The 16,296-nt window shown below is 44.5% G+C and overlaps 1 protein-coding gene and 1 long non-coding RNA gene across 3 annotated transcripts; one reads left to right on the top strand and one right to left on the bottom strand.

Moving 5' to 3' along the window:
• The first annotated feature begins 126 nt into the window (after positions 1-126).
• LOC143005234 (extended synaptotagmin-1-like) lies at positions 127-16,153 on the top strand. Of its 2 annotated transcripts, none has more exons than XM_076156498.1 (52): positions 127-777; positions 1,809-1,850; positions 2,735-2,869; positions 2,972-3,045; positions 3,139-3,211; positions 3,387-3,476; positions 3,594-3,649; positions 3,810-3,930; positions 4,012-4,188; positions 4,454-4,536; positions 4,748-4,796; positions 4,888-4,977; positions 5,087-5,182; positions 5,664-5,732; positions 5,826-5,912; positions 5,997-6,146; positions 6,246-6,356; positions 6,450-6,626; positions 6,749-6,834; positions 6,944-6,992; positions 7,135-7,224; positions 7,313-7,408; positions 7,611-7,682; positions 7,784-7,870; positions 7,952-8,098; positions 8,205-8,311; positions 8,383-8,557; positions 8,643-8,819; positions 8,911-8,993; positions 9,223-9,271; positions 9,354-9,443; positions 9,618-9,713; positions 9,814-9,885; positions 10,142-10,228; positions 10,312-10,458; positions 10,538-10,674; positions 10,844-10,970; positions 11,054-11,154; positions 11,275-11,395; positions 12,024-12,200; positions 12,314-12,396; positions 12,719-12,767; positions 12,877-12,966; positions 13,092-13,187; positions 13,355-13,426; positions 13,514-13,600; positions 13,700-13,846; positions 13,972-14,102; positions 14,760-14,891; positions 15,005-15,107; positions 15,265-15,314; positions 15,409-16,153. In XM_076156498.1, the coding sequence occupies exons 1-52, from the start codon at positions 412-414 to the stop codon at positions 15,434-15,436; spliced, it is 5,487 nt and encodes a 1,828-aa protein (XP_076012613.1). In that variant the 5' UTR covers positions 127-411; the 3' UTR covers positions 15,437-16,153. The 2 variants fall into 2 exon arrangements, with proteins under 2 accessions (XP_076012613.1, XP_076012612.1); XM_076156497.1 differs by having other exon boundaries at positions 11,051-11,154.
• On the bottom strand, positions 11,105-13,346 carry LOC143005235 (uncharacterized). Its single transcript, XR_012964021.1, has 3 exons — positions 13,186-13,346; positions 12,008-12,237; positions 11,105-11,191 (listed from the first exon to the last, which is right to left on the bottom strand). It is a non-coding gene; the product is annotated as an uncharacterized LOC143005235 (long non-coding RNA).
• Positions 16,154-16,296: the final 143 nt, after the last annotated feature.

Here is a 16,296-nt window from a genome sequence, read left to right as displayed (position 1 = left end):
ATATACTGCAGTAATAACATTAACAGCTTATTTGAGGGCTCGTTGACTTTTCTCCTGCAGCACTGAAAGGGTCAAAGATGCATTTTTTCCGCTCTGGTGGGCGTGTTTTCACTCAGATAACGGGACATGGTGAAGAGCACAACTTGCCGTCGACCCCTTTCAGCAGATCTGCGCGTACGACACAAAAACGCTACAATACAACGTGGCCATAAATGCGTCCTAATGTTATTTGAGGAGATGCAACGCGGAACACAGCAGTGAATCAGCAGGGGCAACCGGAAAAAAAAACCCCAAACAGTGGCGTCATTTTCGGTAAAACGGTGGCGACTTTCACAACGCGGTCTCCAGATCGGGTTCGGTTAAATGCTCTTCTAAAAAAAAAAGTAATTTTTTTTACTGTAACATTTCACGATGCAAAGTGACAAATCGGAACCGAGCGGACCCAAGGGCGCAGACTGTCCGAGCACAGGCGAGGCGGAGAAGGAAGCCCACGATGTCGCAGTCACGGAGGTTCCCAAACCCAAAGGGATCAACGCGGTCGCGGTGCTGTGGACCTTCGGGAAGTGTCTGGGAGCCTTGCTGCCCGTCTACCTGGCCGGGTACTACCGGGTCAGCACCAGCCTGTTGGTGTTCGGCCTGATGGTCTACACGGGATGGAAGCACGCCAGAGAGGCAAAGGAGTCACGCCTGCGGTCAGCGGTGCAGATGATCGGCGACGAGCAGGACGAGTACGCCACCATGAAAGTGTCCAAAATCAAGCGAGATCTCCCGGCGTGGGTAAGAAATGGCCACGGGAGAGGGAGACAGTCACCCAAAAACTCCTCAAATCAACTGTGTAATCCACTGTCATCTCAACAAACAGTAAAGTAAAAGCTGTAATGGAAGCTCCTTCATATCTGATTGTATAGACATCCTACAAAGTATAATAGTTTCTGTTCATGTCTGTACTGTTCTACCCAAAGGCTATTCTTCATTCCCTCTGTAATTATCATACAGGGTTTAGGGAGGAGAAGTATCCCAGAATCCATTTCCTCAGGGGTAACAAGTTTTGATCTGTATTGTCATCCGGGATATTTCCCTCTTTACTCACGCTTTGGATCATCCTTGAAATGCAGTGTGTGTGTATTCAGGAGTCCCATTGCTTTACTTTAATCCCTAAACAAATATGGCCCTTCTCTGTGTCAACCTCAATCTTTCTGAAACAGTTAACAAGGCGATCACTTTAGGAATCGTGTTGCCATAGTCTCAGAGACATTTCAGTCTTTTCGATTCATTACAAAAGCCCAAGGTTGATAATCTTCTTTGGCTGCAAAAGGTACAAGTTTCCAAACAAACTGTGTGTATACAAAACGGAACTGCTGCAAAAAAGCCACATGGTGCTGTTTTGACTGTTTGAGATGCAGCCACACCCTCCTGAGGTTCCTGTGGCCTACATTTAATTGAATGTTGAGATGCATCCGGCATTTGCTTGCGTAAGTGGACACCACTCTGCATTTATCTTAGGCTTCAAATGTGACGCACCGCATTAAAGGTTCTCTCTCCATGGCCGGCGATAAATGATGTGTCGGGTATTTGCCATAAGCTTTGACCCTTATGGACATTTAATTACATTATAGTCTGCATCGTGTCATCGCGTCACTGCTCAGCTTCTGCTTTTAGAAACAGTTACTCGGTCTGGAACCACAGCTGTCCCTGTAGTATACTGATCCCAGACCTGCATTAACTATGGGTGGATCATATCCCCACGCTATTGTTTTCACAATGTGCTGTATAAATCTGACTTAAGCCTCGCTGTGTGTTTTTTCCAGGTAAACTTTCCAGATGTTGAAAAAGTGGAATGGCTGAATAAGGTAAATCTTCTGCTCTCTTCTCCTATTTTGTCTCATCTTTCCGTTATATGAGACCTTTCCAGACAGGCTCTACTGCTCCCTCCTCTTAAGCCCACAGTAAACACAGCCATCCACTGTGCGGCCCAGCTGCTGTGTTGATTGACCCTTGGTGGTGTATGATAGGTTAACAGCTGATGGTAGCGCTGCTGCTGCTGTTGCTGTTGCTGCCATCTTCTAGAAAAGGCCACTCCCCCGTGTAGCCACTGTGTCTGCTGCAGGGAGCGGGCTCAGTGCCAGGACGCCCTCTCAACATTTCCATTCCTCTGCTGGCCGGCTCACAGGAAGAGGGAGGGCTCACACAATCCCCAAAACGCCAGCTATTGTCGCCCCTCACCCCCTTGCTCCCTCGCAGGCCAGAGAAACCAGGGCCACTAAGAATAGCCATACCCAGCTAAGAAATAATAATAAATAATTCACATGAACAGAACCACGAGATGTGAGCGTGTGAGTCAGGTTGAGATTTACTTCCTTGAGGGGGTGAGCAGCAAGAGTGCCGCTGTTGTTCTGGATTCATGACTCACTCTCTACTTATGCCACATATTAAAACCAGTCGAGTGTTCCAGAAGTGCACAACAACTGCCATAGCTTTTAGATTCGTTCCCTGTAGAGATGACGGCAAAACCGGTCTGGATAGTGACATGGGTATTTTGCAAATGTAGAAACCATTGACACGTGTTGGAGTCATTGTGTCTTACGTAAGGAAGCAGCTGAGCAGACTGAACGGGCTGCAGCTGTCTGTGTCAGTCTTCATTCTTGCTCATAGAAGTCAATGCATCTGCCTGACGTGTTGTTGTAGTTTAAAATCTATATCACAATGTAGCCTCATTCTTGTTGGACTGGTCTAGGTCCTGCAGCAGGTGTGGCCCTTCGTCGGGCAGTACCTGGAGAAGCTGCTGGTGGAGACCATCGCTCCGTCTATCAGAGCCTCAAGCGCCCACCTCCAGACCCTCAGCTTCACTAAAGTGAACATGGGAGACAAGGTGACACCTTCACCGTCATATGACACTACAGTATAGGTCAATCGTACGAGTGACAATATGTACACGAGGCTTTAAAAAGAACATGCTTTTTGTTTCCTCCAGGCCATGAAGGTTGTGGGGATCAAAGCACACACAGAGAATGATAAGGGTCAAGTCCTGCTAGATCTTTATATAAGGTAATATGGAGGGAATCATGTGTCTCTCTTGTCTGGATAATAGAGCTTATATGAGGCAGTGATTTAAGTGACATGTTTGTTTTTCCTCTTCAGTTATGTTGGCAATGTAGAGATCAACGTCGAGGTCAAGAGATATTTCTGCAAAGCCGGGGTCGATGGAATACAGGTCTGTTTTGTCTTCAAGCTTTAAAACATAATTTCCTCAATTTCCTCAAATTAGGGAGCAACAGCACGTCATGTGAAATACAGCTGAACGGAAAACTTGAATGTGAAAAATAAGCCTGGCTGCTAGAATGTAACCATGGTTTCCAGAGACATCTTTACTGTCCCTCTGTCTCCAGCTGCATGGGATGATGCGGGTCATTCTGGAGCCTCTGATTGGAGACGTCCCTATAGTGGGTGCGGTCACCATGTTTTTCATCCGCAGGCCGGTGGGTCCATTTCTGTCACCTCTATTTGTCCTTTTCCCAGTCACAATCCCATTTATTGATTTATCATCAAACCTCATTGATTTGCTCCTCACATTCCTTTCTTCGATCTCTTCTCAGAAACTAGACATCAATTGGACCGGACTGACAAATTTGTTGGATATCCCTGGACTGAAGTGAGTCATGTTCAAACAACCATGCTATATCTCAGTTACCCCATTAGTAACCTTTAGACAATATTTTCACATTATTATATCTACAACCAACCACTGATTAGACAGCCATTTTGCTGTATCAATGCATTTCCACTGTAATGCCTCTTTCCCTTTGTCTCAGTGTCATGTCTGATGCTATGATTATGGATGCCATTGCCTCCTTCTTGGTCCTTCCAAATCGTCTGGTCGTCCCCCTGGTTCCCGGCCTGCATGTGGCCCAGCTACGCTCTCCTCTGCCCAGGGTAAAGCATGGACATGTACCTGCACACAGAGATAGAGAGAGAGAGAGATTGGGGTATTAATCCATTCATTTTCTCCTCCAGGGTGTGGTACGCATCCACCTGATAGAGGCAGAGAATCTACCAGCCAAGGACAACTATGTGAAGGGGGTCATGGCCGGCCTGTCTGACCCCTATGCCCTGTTGCGGGTGGGCCCACAGACCTTCACCTCCCAGCATGTAGACAACACACACTCGCCTAAGTGGGGAGAGATGTATGAGGTAGGAGAAAGGAGGATTTTATGGATCATTTCATACTTGTATCATCATATAGGGATCTGATCGGTTGTATTTGTCATTCGATATCATGTAAATCATTTCACCGTGTCCTGCAACTGAGGGATTGTGTCGCTACATGGTTAGGAATGTTCATAGTCATTCGTGATGGACGTAACAGTCCATCGCCAGCTTCCATACGAATCCCTCTGTCAGTCATCATGTCCTTGTATGTGTGTGTGTGTGTGTGTGTGTATGTCTGGTACATCAGGTTATAGTCCATGAAGTGCCTGGTCAGGAGTTGGAGGTGGAGATTTATGACAAAGACCCAGACCAGGATGATTTCCTGGGAAGGTAACAGCCACACAGTTCACGTCTCTGTGTCCACGCGTGTCCACATTGAATCACACGGTGTCACCTTTCATCCGTCACCTTTCACAGCTTCACAGGGGTTAGGGTTAGGGTTTCAGAATCAGAATCAGCTTTATATGATCTTTTTCTTTGATGAATTCATTTGTTAATTTGTCTCTGCTTATTTTTGTGTCTGTCTCCCTCCTCCATGTAGGACCAAGCTGGATTTGGGCATTGTGAAGAAATCCATAGTCGTTGATGATGTGAGAAAACGCTTGAATCAGCATCAGTCACAGATTTTCAAAGCGATTCTTTAATCTTTAAGGGTAAACATTTTTGTTGTTATTCGCCCAGTGGTTCACTTTGAAAGAAACTGAGAAAGGACGAGTTCACCTCAGGTTGGAGTGGTTGGCCTTGCTGCCTGGCACCGATCGACTGGAGCAGGTACGAATCCCTTATCACTGATGATACATTACATCACCGCTAAGGCAGCCATGTCATGTGACTTTGTTTTTTTTACTTTTTCATTCCCAATCCTGCATTTTCCTCCCAGATCTTAAAGAAGAACGAGAGTGTGACTAGCAAGACTGCCGATCCACCTTCTGCTGCCATCTTGGTTGTCTATCTGGACAAGGCTGAGGCACTTCCTGTGAGTCAGACACATTTCTGTCCTCTGCCCTCTGCTCTCTGCTCAGAGCTCAGATCACAGCTGCTTCCTGTGTGCGGTAGAGCTGAAACAGGGTTGTGACTGCCATCTGTTTGACATTCCAGACAGTCCTATTGCCTTATCCTCTAACCCCGGTCGCCCCGTCTCAGCTTGCTCCACATGGCAAACTGGAGCAGAAACTGTTTGACACACTTTACCCTGTGGTATTATTTTAGACGCATAAGAAGTGATTTCTAAAGCTTTGACAGATACCCTGAAATGAAACCCAACCTATTGTGGTTTCTGTCTGTGCAGATAGGTGCTTCCTGATTGAGCCCTGCGGTTCCTTTCAGTAGTGCTGTTGCTATGCCAGCCATAATAACTATTGTTCATGCCAACCACATGGTGACAGGAAGTCAAATAACTCACACACCTTGCTTGGTTTGTGAGCTCATTCTGTTGTTTCCATCCATGTGTCTTTCAGAAGAAAAAGGGAAAGGATCCCAATCCCATGGTGCAGTTGTCTGTCCAGGACATCACAAGAGAGAGCAGGGTATGTCTGCAGAGAAAGCTGATTAAAATACACAAATAAAAACATATCCACATGCAACTTCTAACACCTTTGACTATTTACTGTCATCTTTAGACTTGTTACACAACCATCGATCCAGAGTGGGAGGAAGCTTTTACCTTCTTCATCCAGGATCCAAACAAACAGGACATAGACATTCAGGTAACAATTCAAAAGAAAGATTAACGACTAATGACCCAACTTGATGGGAGTGATTTATTTTAATGATGTTGTTTCTTTGACCAGGTGAAGGACGCTGACCGTGTGCAGACATTGGGCAGTCTGACAATCCCTTTGTCCCGCCTGTTGTCCACTTCTAACCTTTCTCTGGACCAGTGGTTCCAGTTGGACAACTCTGGATCTGCCAGTCGCATCTATATCAACACAGTTCTCAGGGTAAAAGCAGTAAAAACTCACTGATTCTCCTCTGCAGGTGACTTGTGATTTTTGCTGTTGTTGTTGCTCCTATCGCTCATGTATTCCATTATGAAATAGGTCCTGTGGTTGGATGAGGAACGCGTTGCAGCTAATGTCTCATCTAGTCTGGAGGCTGTGTCCAAACAACTTGCCAAGCAGACCTCCCCTCATCATAGCTTTGCCACAGAGGTAATGCAAGACAGTGCAGCAAAAGGATATTAACATATTTTCCACAGCTGATCATACTTCTATTAATAGCCTTTTTTATTACTTTTGTTTCAGGGTCTGCTTAGAATTCACCTTTTGGCCGGCCAGAATCTTGTTCCTAAAGATAACCTGATGGGGGGCATGGTAAAGGGCAAGAGTGACCCCTTCGTCAATATCAACATCGGAGGCGAAACGTTCACAAGCCAGGTTATCAATCGTAATCTGAACCCCACCTGGAATGAGATGTATGAGGTAAATTACAGGAACTGGTTTCTATAATATATTTTAGATTAAGTACATTTGAATTTGTTATTAGTTAATCGTTTTCAGGAGGTTTCCGAATTGTTTTATGCAGTTTTGAATTTGTCCCCCAGGTGGTTCTGACACAGCTGCCAGGTCAGGAGCTGCATGTGGAGGTGCTTGATAAGGACATGGACATGAAGGATGATTTCATGGGCAGGTAGCTACTGCACATACAACTGGAGTTGCACAAGATCATCACATTCATGTCATTATAAATTCTCATAGCATCATCATCATCATCGCAAATCTCCTCCCCTCCCATACAGGCTGAAGATCAGCCTTAAAGACATCATTGATTCTCAGTACACTGATCAGGTAAGATCCCTCTGCCAAACACTGATAGAGGCATTATTTTATTCCATTGGCCGTTCACTAAACAATGTAATCACAATTATTCCATATGTTCCAAAATGTTGTGTTTTTTTGCGGTCCTCAATATATTCCCTTTATTCTTCAGTGGTACACTCTAAACGATGTGAGGTCTGGACGCATTCACCTGATCCTGGAATGGGTTCCAACAGCCTCAGAGTCAGGCAGGTTGGACCAGGTCAGTCCACACAAGGGTCATTACATAACAGACGCCTGCTAGTAAACTTGATCCAGATTCACTTGAGAAGGCTCCTTTGTCTCCTCAGGTTCTGCACTTCAACTCTAGACAGTCCTACCAGAACAAGGCTGTACCCACGGCAGGCCTGCTGTTTGTGTTTGTCGAGCAAGCACACGGTTTACCAGTAAGTCTCTGTCTCGGTGGACTTCATGAGGGTTGTAAACCACAATTTAGCTGTTTAGCTGCCACCTCAAACAAGAACAAGATTAGAGTGTTTCTAGTCTTTTACACAAGTAAACACAATTTTTCGATGTCATGCTGGGTGTGGCCTAATTATTCACTCTTTAGATAAGCTGTTATTATCTGCTTTACGTCTCTGTCTACAGTTGAAGAAAAGTGGCAAAGAGCCTAAAGTGGGAGCTGATGTCATCCTCGGAAAAATGTCCCACAAAACTACTGTAAGATAATTCACTATTTCCTTTAAATAACACTGAAATTATCTTGGTAAATTAAGAATAAAAATGAAACATGTCTATAATCTTGGCTGGCAACTCTGCAGGTGTGTGATCGCACCACAGCTCCTCAGTGGAACGAAGCTTTCCACCTCCTGGTTCGTGACCCCAGAGAAGATATTCTTGTAGTTAAGGTAAGTAGAGTGAAACAATACGCGATCGCACAGGTTAAAGTGTTGCCTCTTCTATGTAAATACTCAAACATGTCTCTCCAGCTGTCCCACAGTTGGACCTTGCCGATTGGGTCCCTGGTGGTTCCTATCAGAGAGCTGCTGTCTGAACCGCAGCTCGTCCTGGATCAGTGGTTCCATCTGGACGGAGCCTCACCTGAGAGTCAGATCCTGCTGAGAGCTGAACTCAAGGTGAAGAGAACTTTCCTCCATCTCATCCGTCCGCTCCCTTTCTTGCAATCCAGGTTCATGAAGTGAATCAGTAATGATAATAAGAATAATATTGACTCAACAACAGATGCTGATCCCTTCTAAATGTCCTGGTGCCGCTGCTAAAGCGAGGCCCGCATCTGCTTCAGAGCCCTCAGCTTCTCAGCAAGACCCTGAAACAATCACCATGCTGAGGTAAGACTTTATCTGCCATTTCTCTCTTTTCTGCAAGGTTTTCTGCTTTATCACTATTTTGTTTGTTATAGGTCAAGTTCGGTGGACGCCCCTGTTCCCGTGGAAACAGTGTATCCTGCTCCTTTGCTTCGAGACGTTGCCGTACAGGAAGCGGCGTCTGATGTGGTCGAAGTGGTGGAAGAATTTGAAAACCCTGCATTAGAGCAACCTCAACATGCTTCACCAGACTCTGACTTTGCCAGCGATGTAAGATTCCCAGTTCCCTAATTTACCACATAATCTTGGTATTGGTGCAGTTTTTGTAGATATTTTTTCATTTTCTTTCTTGCAGGGTCTGCTGAGAATTCACTTGCTGGAAGCCTCAAGTCTGATTGCGAAGGATAACATGATGGGTGGCATGGTGAAAGGGAAGAGTGACCCCTACACCAAGATCAGTGTGGGAGAGGTCACGTTCAAGAGCAACGTGATCAAGGAGAATCTCAACCCAGTCTGGAATGAGATGTATGAGGTGTGTAGAGAGAGTATGTGATGAGAAGGCACTTTAACACTTTAAGTTAACTTCCTCCTTTAAATGAACTGTTGTTGATTTGTTCCTCTAGGTGGTCCTGAAGCCTCAGTCTGAACTGGAGGTTCAGGTGGAGCTGTTTGATAAAGATATGGACAAAGATGACTTCCTGGGCAGGTGAGGCCAGTGCTGCCAGAACATTCAGTACATGAACGTGTTTGAAGGCCCACTATTACTCTTGTATCACGATGTAACATTACAAATGTAAACAACCCAGCCCTTGTTGTGCTCCCCGTTTGGATTACAGAAGCGAGGAGACCATTTTCTTTACATTGTGGATCACAGATTGTGTCTTATAATTTGTGTTATTGTTTCAAATGTATGAACTCTTCTTCTCTGTGATCAGATTGAAAGTCAGTATGGCAGATATCATCAGTTCCCAGTACACAGACCAGGTGAGTCTCATATGTTCCTCCCTGTGTGTGGCCCTGGTGCAGTAATGGGCTGTGACTCAGTGAGTGTTCATCTGTGTTTCAGTGGTACAATCTGAATGATGTGAAGTCTGGTCGGGTCCATCTAATACTGGAGTGGGTTCCAACAGTGTCCCACCCTGAGACATTGAATCAAGTCAGTGCAACTGCATTCGTTATTTGTTTGCCTCTCATCTCTGTTTGAAACCTTATCAGTAGTTTTGCCTGTTTGTTTCTTCTGTGCTCTTCCGTATTTGATCACTGCCTGTATTTCCTGCTGAATCATGCTGATATCATTTTACCATTTTAATCTTGTTATCTTCCTCTTCAGGTACTGCAGCTACAGTCTGTCCAGTCTTATCAGAACAAGGCCGTCCCCTCTGCAGCCCTGCTGTTTGTTCATATGGACAGAGCACACTCTATGCCTGTAAGATACTTATCATCTTGTACTCTGAAACACATCAGCTCAGTTCTTCATGTACTGGAGTTTAGCAAACGTTATCATATTTGACTTGTTCTGTGTTCAGTTTAAGAAAAGTGGGAAGGAGCCCAAAGCCGCTGCTGAGCTGAGTATCGGTAACACAAGACACAGAACCAAGGTACGACACTGATAATGAAGGCACACACACACACACACACACACACACACACACACACACACGCACATGTTTATTTAATGATTGAACAGACATTTTTGCTGACATTGGACTTGTAAATAGAGTCAATTCCAATTCCAATATTTTTCTGTTGGAGTACATGTTCAAATAGTTTTTCAGCAGTGTTCCAGCTAAGACGATGCTAACCCTTAGGAAATTGACTGAGGAATTGACTTCTTTCCACTTCTTCACTTTGAAGGTGTGTGAGCGCTCCAGGACTCCTCAGTGGAACGAGTCGTTCTACTTCTTGATCCGTGACCCAGCAGAGGAGATGCTCATAGTAAAGGTGAGTATACAGAGAGTCTGAACACCACTAACAAGCGAGAACATCTCAAGCTCTGACAGTATGAACGTGCCTGCACCCTACAGTTGTCCAGCCAATGGGACCAGCCAATGGGAGCTCTGGTGGTCCCTGTCAGAGAACTGCTGTCAGAACCACAGCTGGTCCTTGACAGGTGGGTCCATCTGGATGGAGCTTTACCTGAAACCGAGATCCTTTTAAGGGCTGAACTCAAGGTTGGTAAACATGCACACAGGGAAAATGGTCTCCATTGTCACGAGGCAGAATGACTCACCGGATATTTGTTTTTGGCAGATCCTGAGCTCAAAGATGGCAGAAGATCCACAGGCATCTCTCATGGGTTCAAAGAAAGAAGAGATGGTCTTCACCTCTGACCCTTCACCTACCACAGCTCATGAGGAGGAGGAACTCTCAGAGCTACCATTTGATGAGTGAGTCTTAACTCAGATTTTGCTCCAAAATCTGAACACGACATTTGAATAACATGGAACTGACACAGAATATGTCAGCGTGATCGGTTAATTTGCTGAAATAACTTTTGAACTGCACTTGTAGCCTGATGAAGTGAAAATGAGAAACTTGCTCTGTTGGTGTTGCCAGTGCTGATGCAGTATCCAGTCAGCCTGAATACACTGAAGAGGCAGAAGACGAGCCTGCGGCCTCAGAAGAGGACTCTGCTGAACCCGTTGTCATGCAGGCTGCAGCTGATACATACCATGCAGATGAAGTGAGTAAAGCATGTGATAGTCTGGTGATTTGTATGATTTTACTGTCTTATTTTGACTTGCATAACTGGATCTTGGTCAGCAGGTGGAGGAAGAACCATCAGAACCAGAGAAGCCCACTCCACCGTCAGATAGCGTGGGGGTGACAGAGGGAGAATTCCAGCCTTGGCAAAAGCCAACTGGAGGGTGAGACGCACATGTATTTGCCTGAAAGAGGAGGGAACTGGAGGAATTTCAGTTGTCATGGCGATAGACCTTTTCAGAGCTAACAAGAATGTTTTCAATCTCTGCGCGTTGTGACGGCAGGGCTGTGGCAGACATCCTCGCTCACGCCACACTGACCGGGCTTCCCACCGAGCCAGAAGACGCCGGTGCTGTTGAAGTTCTGCCATCACACACAACTCCCAGCCAGGACTTTGGTAGCGAGGTGTGTGTGTGTGTGTGCGTGTTATTGTCCCCTTGAGTTCATACTGTTCATTTCATATTTTGTCCCCTTTGCCATCTTACTGTCTAGTCTGTGGGCTCATGTTTGCCAGAGTGAAGGTTATTTGTTGTAATGGTTTTTCATCAGTGTTTTTATGACCATATATCAAACAAAACAATGAGAGCTTCATGTAGAAACAATAATAGCTCGCTGTCAGATGGAACAAAGAGCCTTTGCTCAGTCTCCACTGGGTCTCATTTGCTTACAATGTGCCTCTGCTCCTTTTATCAGCTGATTTATGGGGGAAGTCCGATCGTCATGACTCTTTTGTTTCTTTTTAACTCTTCCTCTTTTTAACTCTTCCTGTTTTAACTCTTTCCTCTTTTTTCTTTCTTCCAAAATGAACTTTAAATTTAATCTAGTAAACTTTGACCCATGAAATGGAATTACACTTATATGCTGCTTTGTTTTGCTTCATGCATTAGTCCCAACCACATGTGTATCTTTATACATGAGTACAAAGAAAAGTATAAAATGAATTATGGTGAATTGGAAGGCAACTTTAAAAAAGCCTTATTTAACTGAGAACTGACTAGAGACGTATACATGACTTACAATCTTTGTCCTGCAGGGGCTGCTGAGGATTCACCTGTTGGAGGCCCAGAAGCTGATAGCCAAAGACAACCTGATGGGCGGCATGGTGAAGGGCAAGAGCGACCCCTACGTCAAGATCAACATAGGAGGGCTCGCGTTAAAGAGTCGCGTTATCAAGGAGAATCTTAACCCAACCTGGAATGAGATGTATGAGGTACAGACGTCAGAGGAAGAACACATCCTGCCTGCGCCTGTGGGAGAGGAAAGGCAGACATGTTTTAATATCATTTCACTGCATAGATTTTGACAGAAATGTGATTTTTGCAGGTGGTTTTGAGTGGGAAGAGTAACCAGGAGATCCACTTTGAGGCGTTCGATAAAGATTTTGATTCTGACGACTTCCTGGGCAGGTGTGTGTGTGTGTGTGCATAACTCATATTAGTACTGAAGATCATAAGAATTTATACAAGCCTTGCGCATTGATCTGCATGATAGAAACAGAGAGAGAAGAGAGAGAGAGAGAGAGAGAGAGAGAGAGAGAGAGAGAGAGAGAGAGAGAGAGATCTGCAATCTACAATCTAAATTTATAACAACATACATTTCTATCCATATGAACCAAAGCACAAAAATAATCTTATTTAATCATATATGGAAGTGCAGCACGTCTAGAAATCTTGGATTGTGAAAGTTTGACTAAGCACCTCATAACCATTTTGCCATTTTTGTCCACAGGTTCAGTATTCAGCTGAACGAGGTCATCAGATCTCAGTACACAGATCAGGTTTGTCAATAATTCACTAGCTGAAGTTGTGCCAGGTGTTTTGAAATTCTGCTCTGTGGCATTTCCTGGTATAATATAACTTTCAATGACTCTTTTTTTTTTTTTACAGTGGTACACTCTGAAAGACGTGAAGTCTGGCCAGGTTCACCTGATACTGGAGTGGGTTCCTACTGTGTCACATTCTGTCAGACTCGACCAGGTCAGTCCATACAGATGTGCAAAACATGCCACCCCCCCTTCCTCCAGAGAGCAGACACTCAAGCAGATAGAGTGCATTGTTGTCATCGAAAACTAATTGTGAAGCGTCTTTGCTCCATGTTTCAGGTGCTGCAGCTTCAGTCTCTGCAGTCTCATCAGAACAAAGCCGTCCCCTCTGCTGCCCTGCTGTTCGTCCATGTGGAGAGGGCCGATTCCTTACCTGTGAGTCGCCTGCAGCTCACTCCACTTGACAGACACACTCAGTTTAGTTGCAATGTTCGTAAACCTTGTCTCTCTCTCTCTCTCTCTCTCTCTCTCTCTCGCACTCTCGCTCTCGCTCTCGCTCTCGCTCTCGCTCTCGCTCTCGCTCTCTCTCTCTCTCTCTCTAGTTGAAGAGGAGTGGGAAGGAACCCAAAGCTGGAGCTGAGCTTGTCTTGGGTGAAACTACTTACAGAACCAAAGTAAAAACTCTATTGTTGCTGTTCTACTTTACTCTGTCTTCAGTCAGGGGAATATTTGATCACCCTTATTACTGTTTCTCACTTAAGGTGTGTGACCGCAGCACCTGTCCTCAGTGGAATGAGTCTTTCTACTTCCTGGTCCGTGACCCCAAACATCAGATGCTTGTAGTGCAGGCAAGTTTATTTTGTGATTTAATGTTTTAGAATAACAGTGTCTGCTGTTGATATACACACTCACTGCTATCTGCTTTCTCTCTCTCTCTCTCTCTGTAGTTGTCCAGTGGCTGGGACCAGCCAATGGGCTCTGTGGTGGTCACTGTTAGAGAGCTGCTCTCTGAGCCACAGCTGCTCCTGGACCAGTGGTTCAGTCTGGACGGAGCCTCAACTGAGAGTCGGATCCTGCTGAGGGCCGAGCTCAAGGTGCCCTGCACACACACACACACACACACACACACATACACACACACACACACACACACACACACACACACTCACACAGCTTGTTTGGTGTGAATAGTTTCTAAAGATGCGTTTGTCTTTGATAGATTCTGGATTCCAAAATGGTGGATTTGATCGGTACAGGTTCTCTGCCTTGCGGCTCTGGAAACGGGCAGGTGAAGTTGTCTCTTTCCTACGATTCACAAAAAGGACTCATCGTCTCAGTCCACGGCTGCAGGTGCGTTTTCTCAGTCTGACAAAGGATTTAATTTCCAATCTGACAGTATTCTGTCTGTACCATCTGATTTCATTTCTTTATTTGCCAAAGAAACAAAGTCAATTATAACTTTGAGCAAAACCTAGAATTCAACAAACTGATGAAACTGTTCAACATTTCAAATGACAAATGGGCCGAGCACACTTTGCACAACGCAAACAAGGATACTGCAAAGAAGAGAATTCACCGGCGTGTATTCAAAGTCCAGATGGACTCGATTCATCTCTGCAACACCTGTTCATGTTTGTTACCACAGCAGAAAGTACCCGACTGTGAAACATGAAATATGTGGACCAACTGCACACTAACTCTATATGTAGCATTCGTTTGATAAACTCACCAATGTCTTTTTCCTCTGTGGAGCATGATCACTCTTCCTCCTCAGACTGTCTCATGGTGTAGAATGATATACGAGGTCTGTGAGTGTTTGCTGTGCCGGCCAATAACACACTTTATAATACAGACACAAATAACATTAAAGAGTATTTCAGCCATCATGATTCAGTCCTTGTATGGAGACAAAGTGCATGTTTTGGGCTTTTGTCAGAAGAGTACATATGATGAAAAGATGATGCAAAGATAAGTAATATGTACATTTGTTTGTTTGTTTGTGTGTAGAGGTCTGCCGTCTCAAGGTAAAGACGGTGTGGACAGCTACGTGTCCATCATGCTGCTGCCAGATAAAAGCAAGGCCACCAAGAGCAAGACGAGCGTGAAGAAAAGAGATCTTAACCCAGAATACAACGAGAGGTAATGAACTAAATGTATTGGCTCTCATATATAATGTACCAGTACTGAGCTTTGTAGAACTCCATGTCTCACACTGAGCTTCTAATCGTTCTTGGTGTTTTATTGATTTGAAGTTTTCAGTATAATCTACTTTTGGATGAAACAAGATTCCGAATCCTCAGCGTGTCAGTGAAGAACAACTCTGCTTCGTTTAGGAGCCGTGACGTCATTGGACAGGTCAGTTTGAGTTAACAGACTTCCATCCTTTTCTAGAGTCTTCTGGATGAAATCTCTGGTTCTGTTTGCATCCCTGTGAGGCTAGACTAAGACATAATGTTAATGTTATATAATGTTAAACTCGCACTCATGTTGCCTCTTCATCCCTGTTGTTTAGGTGCAGATCGAGTTGGCTCAGGTCGATCTGGTTTCTGGTGTGACAGAATGGTGAGATGAACACAGGAGAACACACACACAGCTGATCTCTGTCCAGGCTGCATTGATTACGCGCATTAAACGAATGCACCTCTTTATATTCCAGGTTTAATTTGAACGAAGAAGCTGAATAGTCTGCCTGAGGATGTCGCAGCACGACGTCGATGTCAAACGCGACATTCGGACGCTGCTGCAACTCACACCGATGCCTTCACGCCGCCACTTCTGCATACCACTGACAGCCTTACCTGCATCCTCCCAGCTCTCTGCATACACACACACATACGTAAATAACAGACTTCAGTTGTGCATTCACATATATTAATACTCTCACAATGCACACACTCATCACACTAGCTTGATCTGGATAAACTGCACGCTAGTTTTGATGAAGGTTCGGTCAGTTTATGAAGAGTTTTCAGGTTCAGAGAGTGAAAGTTGTGCAGGCTCAGAAAGGGTTAAGTCCTATGTTTTGTGCTGCTTTTTTTGATGGATGTTTTATGCTTGAAGTGTAGTTACAGTTTATAGCCTAAGCGTTGTTTTCATGCAACACACATGAATAATGCCGTTGCAGTATTTTTGGATCTTCAGTATAACGATGTGTTTGTATTTCACCGCACTTTGCTTTGCATTCAACAGGTTGTGTTTGAAATTGCTTTTTGAAAATGATTTTTATATATTTTTTCTACAGTTTAGACATTTATTTGTTGTGCCATTGTTACCATTTAATTATGGTATGTTTCTTGATTTGTGTATATTTGCAAAGTAAATGGATCAGATCAGATACATTGTTTGCTCAGAGAGACGATGATGAACAGTCACACAATTATAATAAAAACGTTTTGCACATCTCACTGGGTTCTGTGTCCCTTTTTATTTTATGATATATATTTTGCATGTACATATACTGTGTGTTAAACACAACAACACACAGAGCTAGATATGCGTCGGGTGATTTATATTTGATAAAGTCTGAGCTGCACAGTTTGTATTT

This window comes from Genypterus blacodes, unplaced genomic scaffold (assembly GCF_046128005.1).
Source record: "Genypterus blacodes isolate CSIRO-AG114 ecotype Tasmania unplaced genomic scaffold, CSIRO-AGI_Gbla_v1 ptg000070l_1, whole genome shotgun sequence".
NCBI lineage: Eukaryota > Metazoa > Chordata > Actinopteri > Ophidiiformes > Ophidiidae > Genypterus > Genypterus blacodes.
Note: the sequence above shows the minus strand (reverse complement) of the source record. Positions and strands in the feature narration are given on the sequence as shown.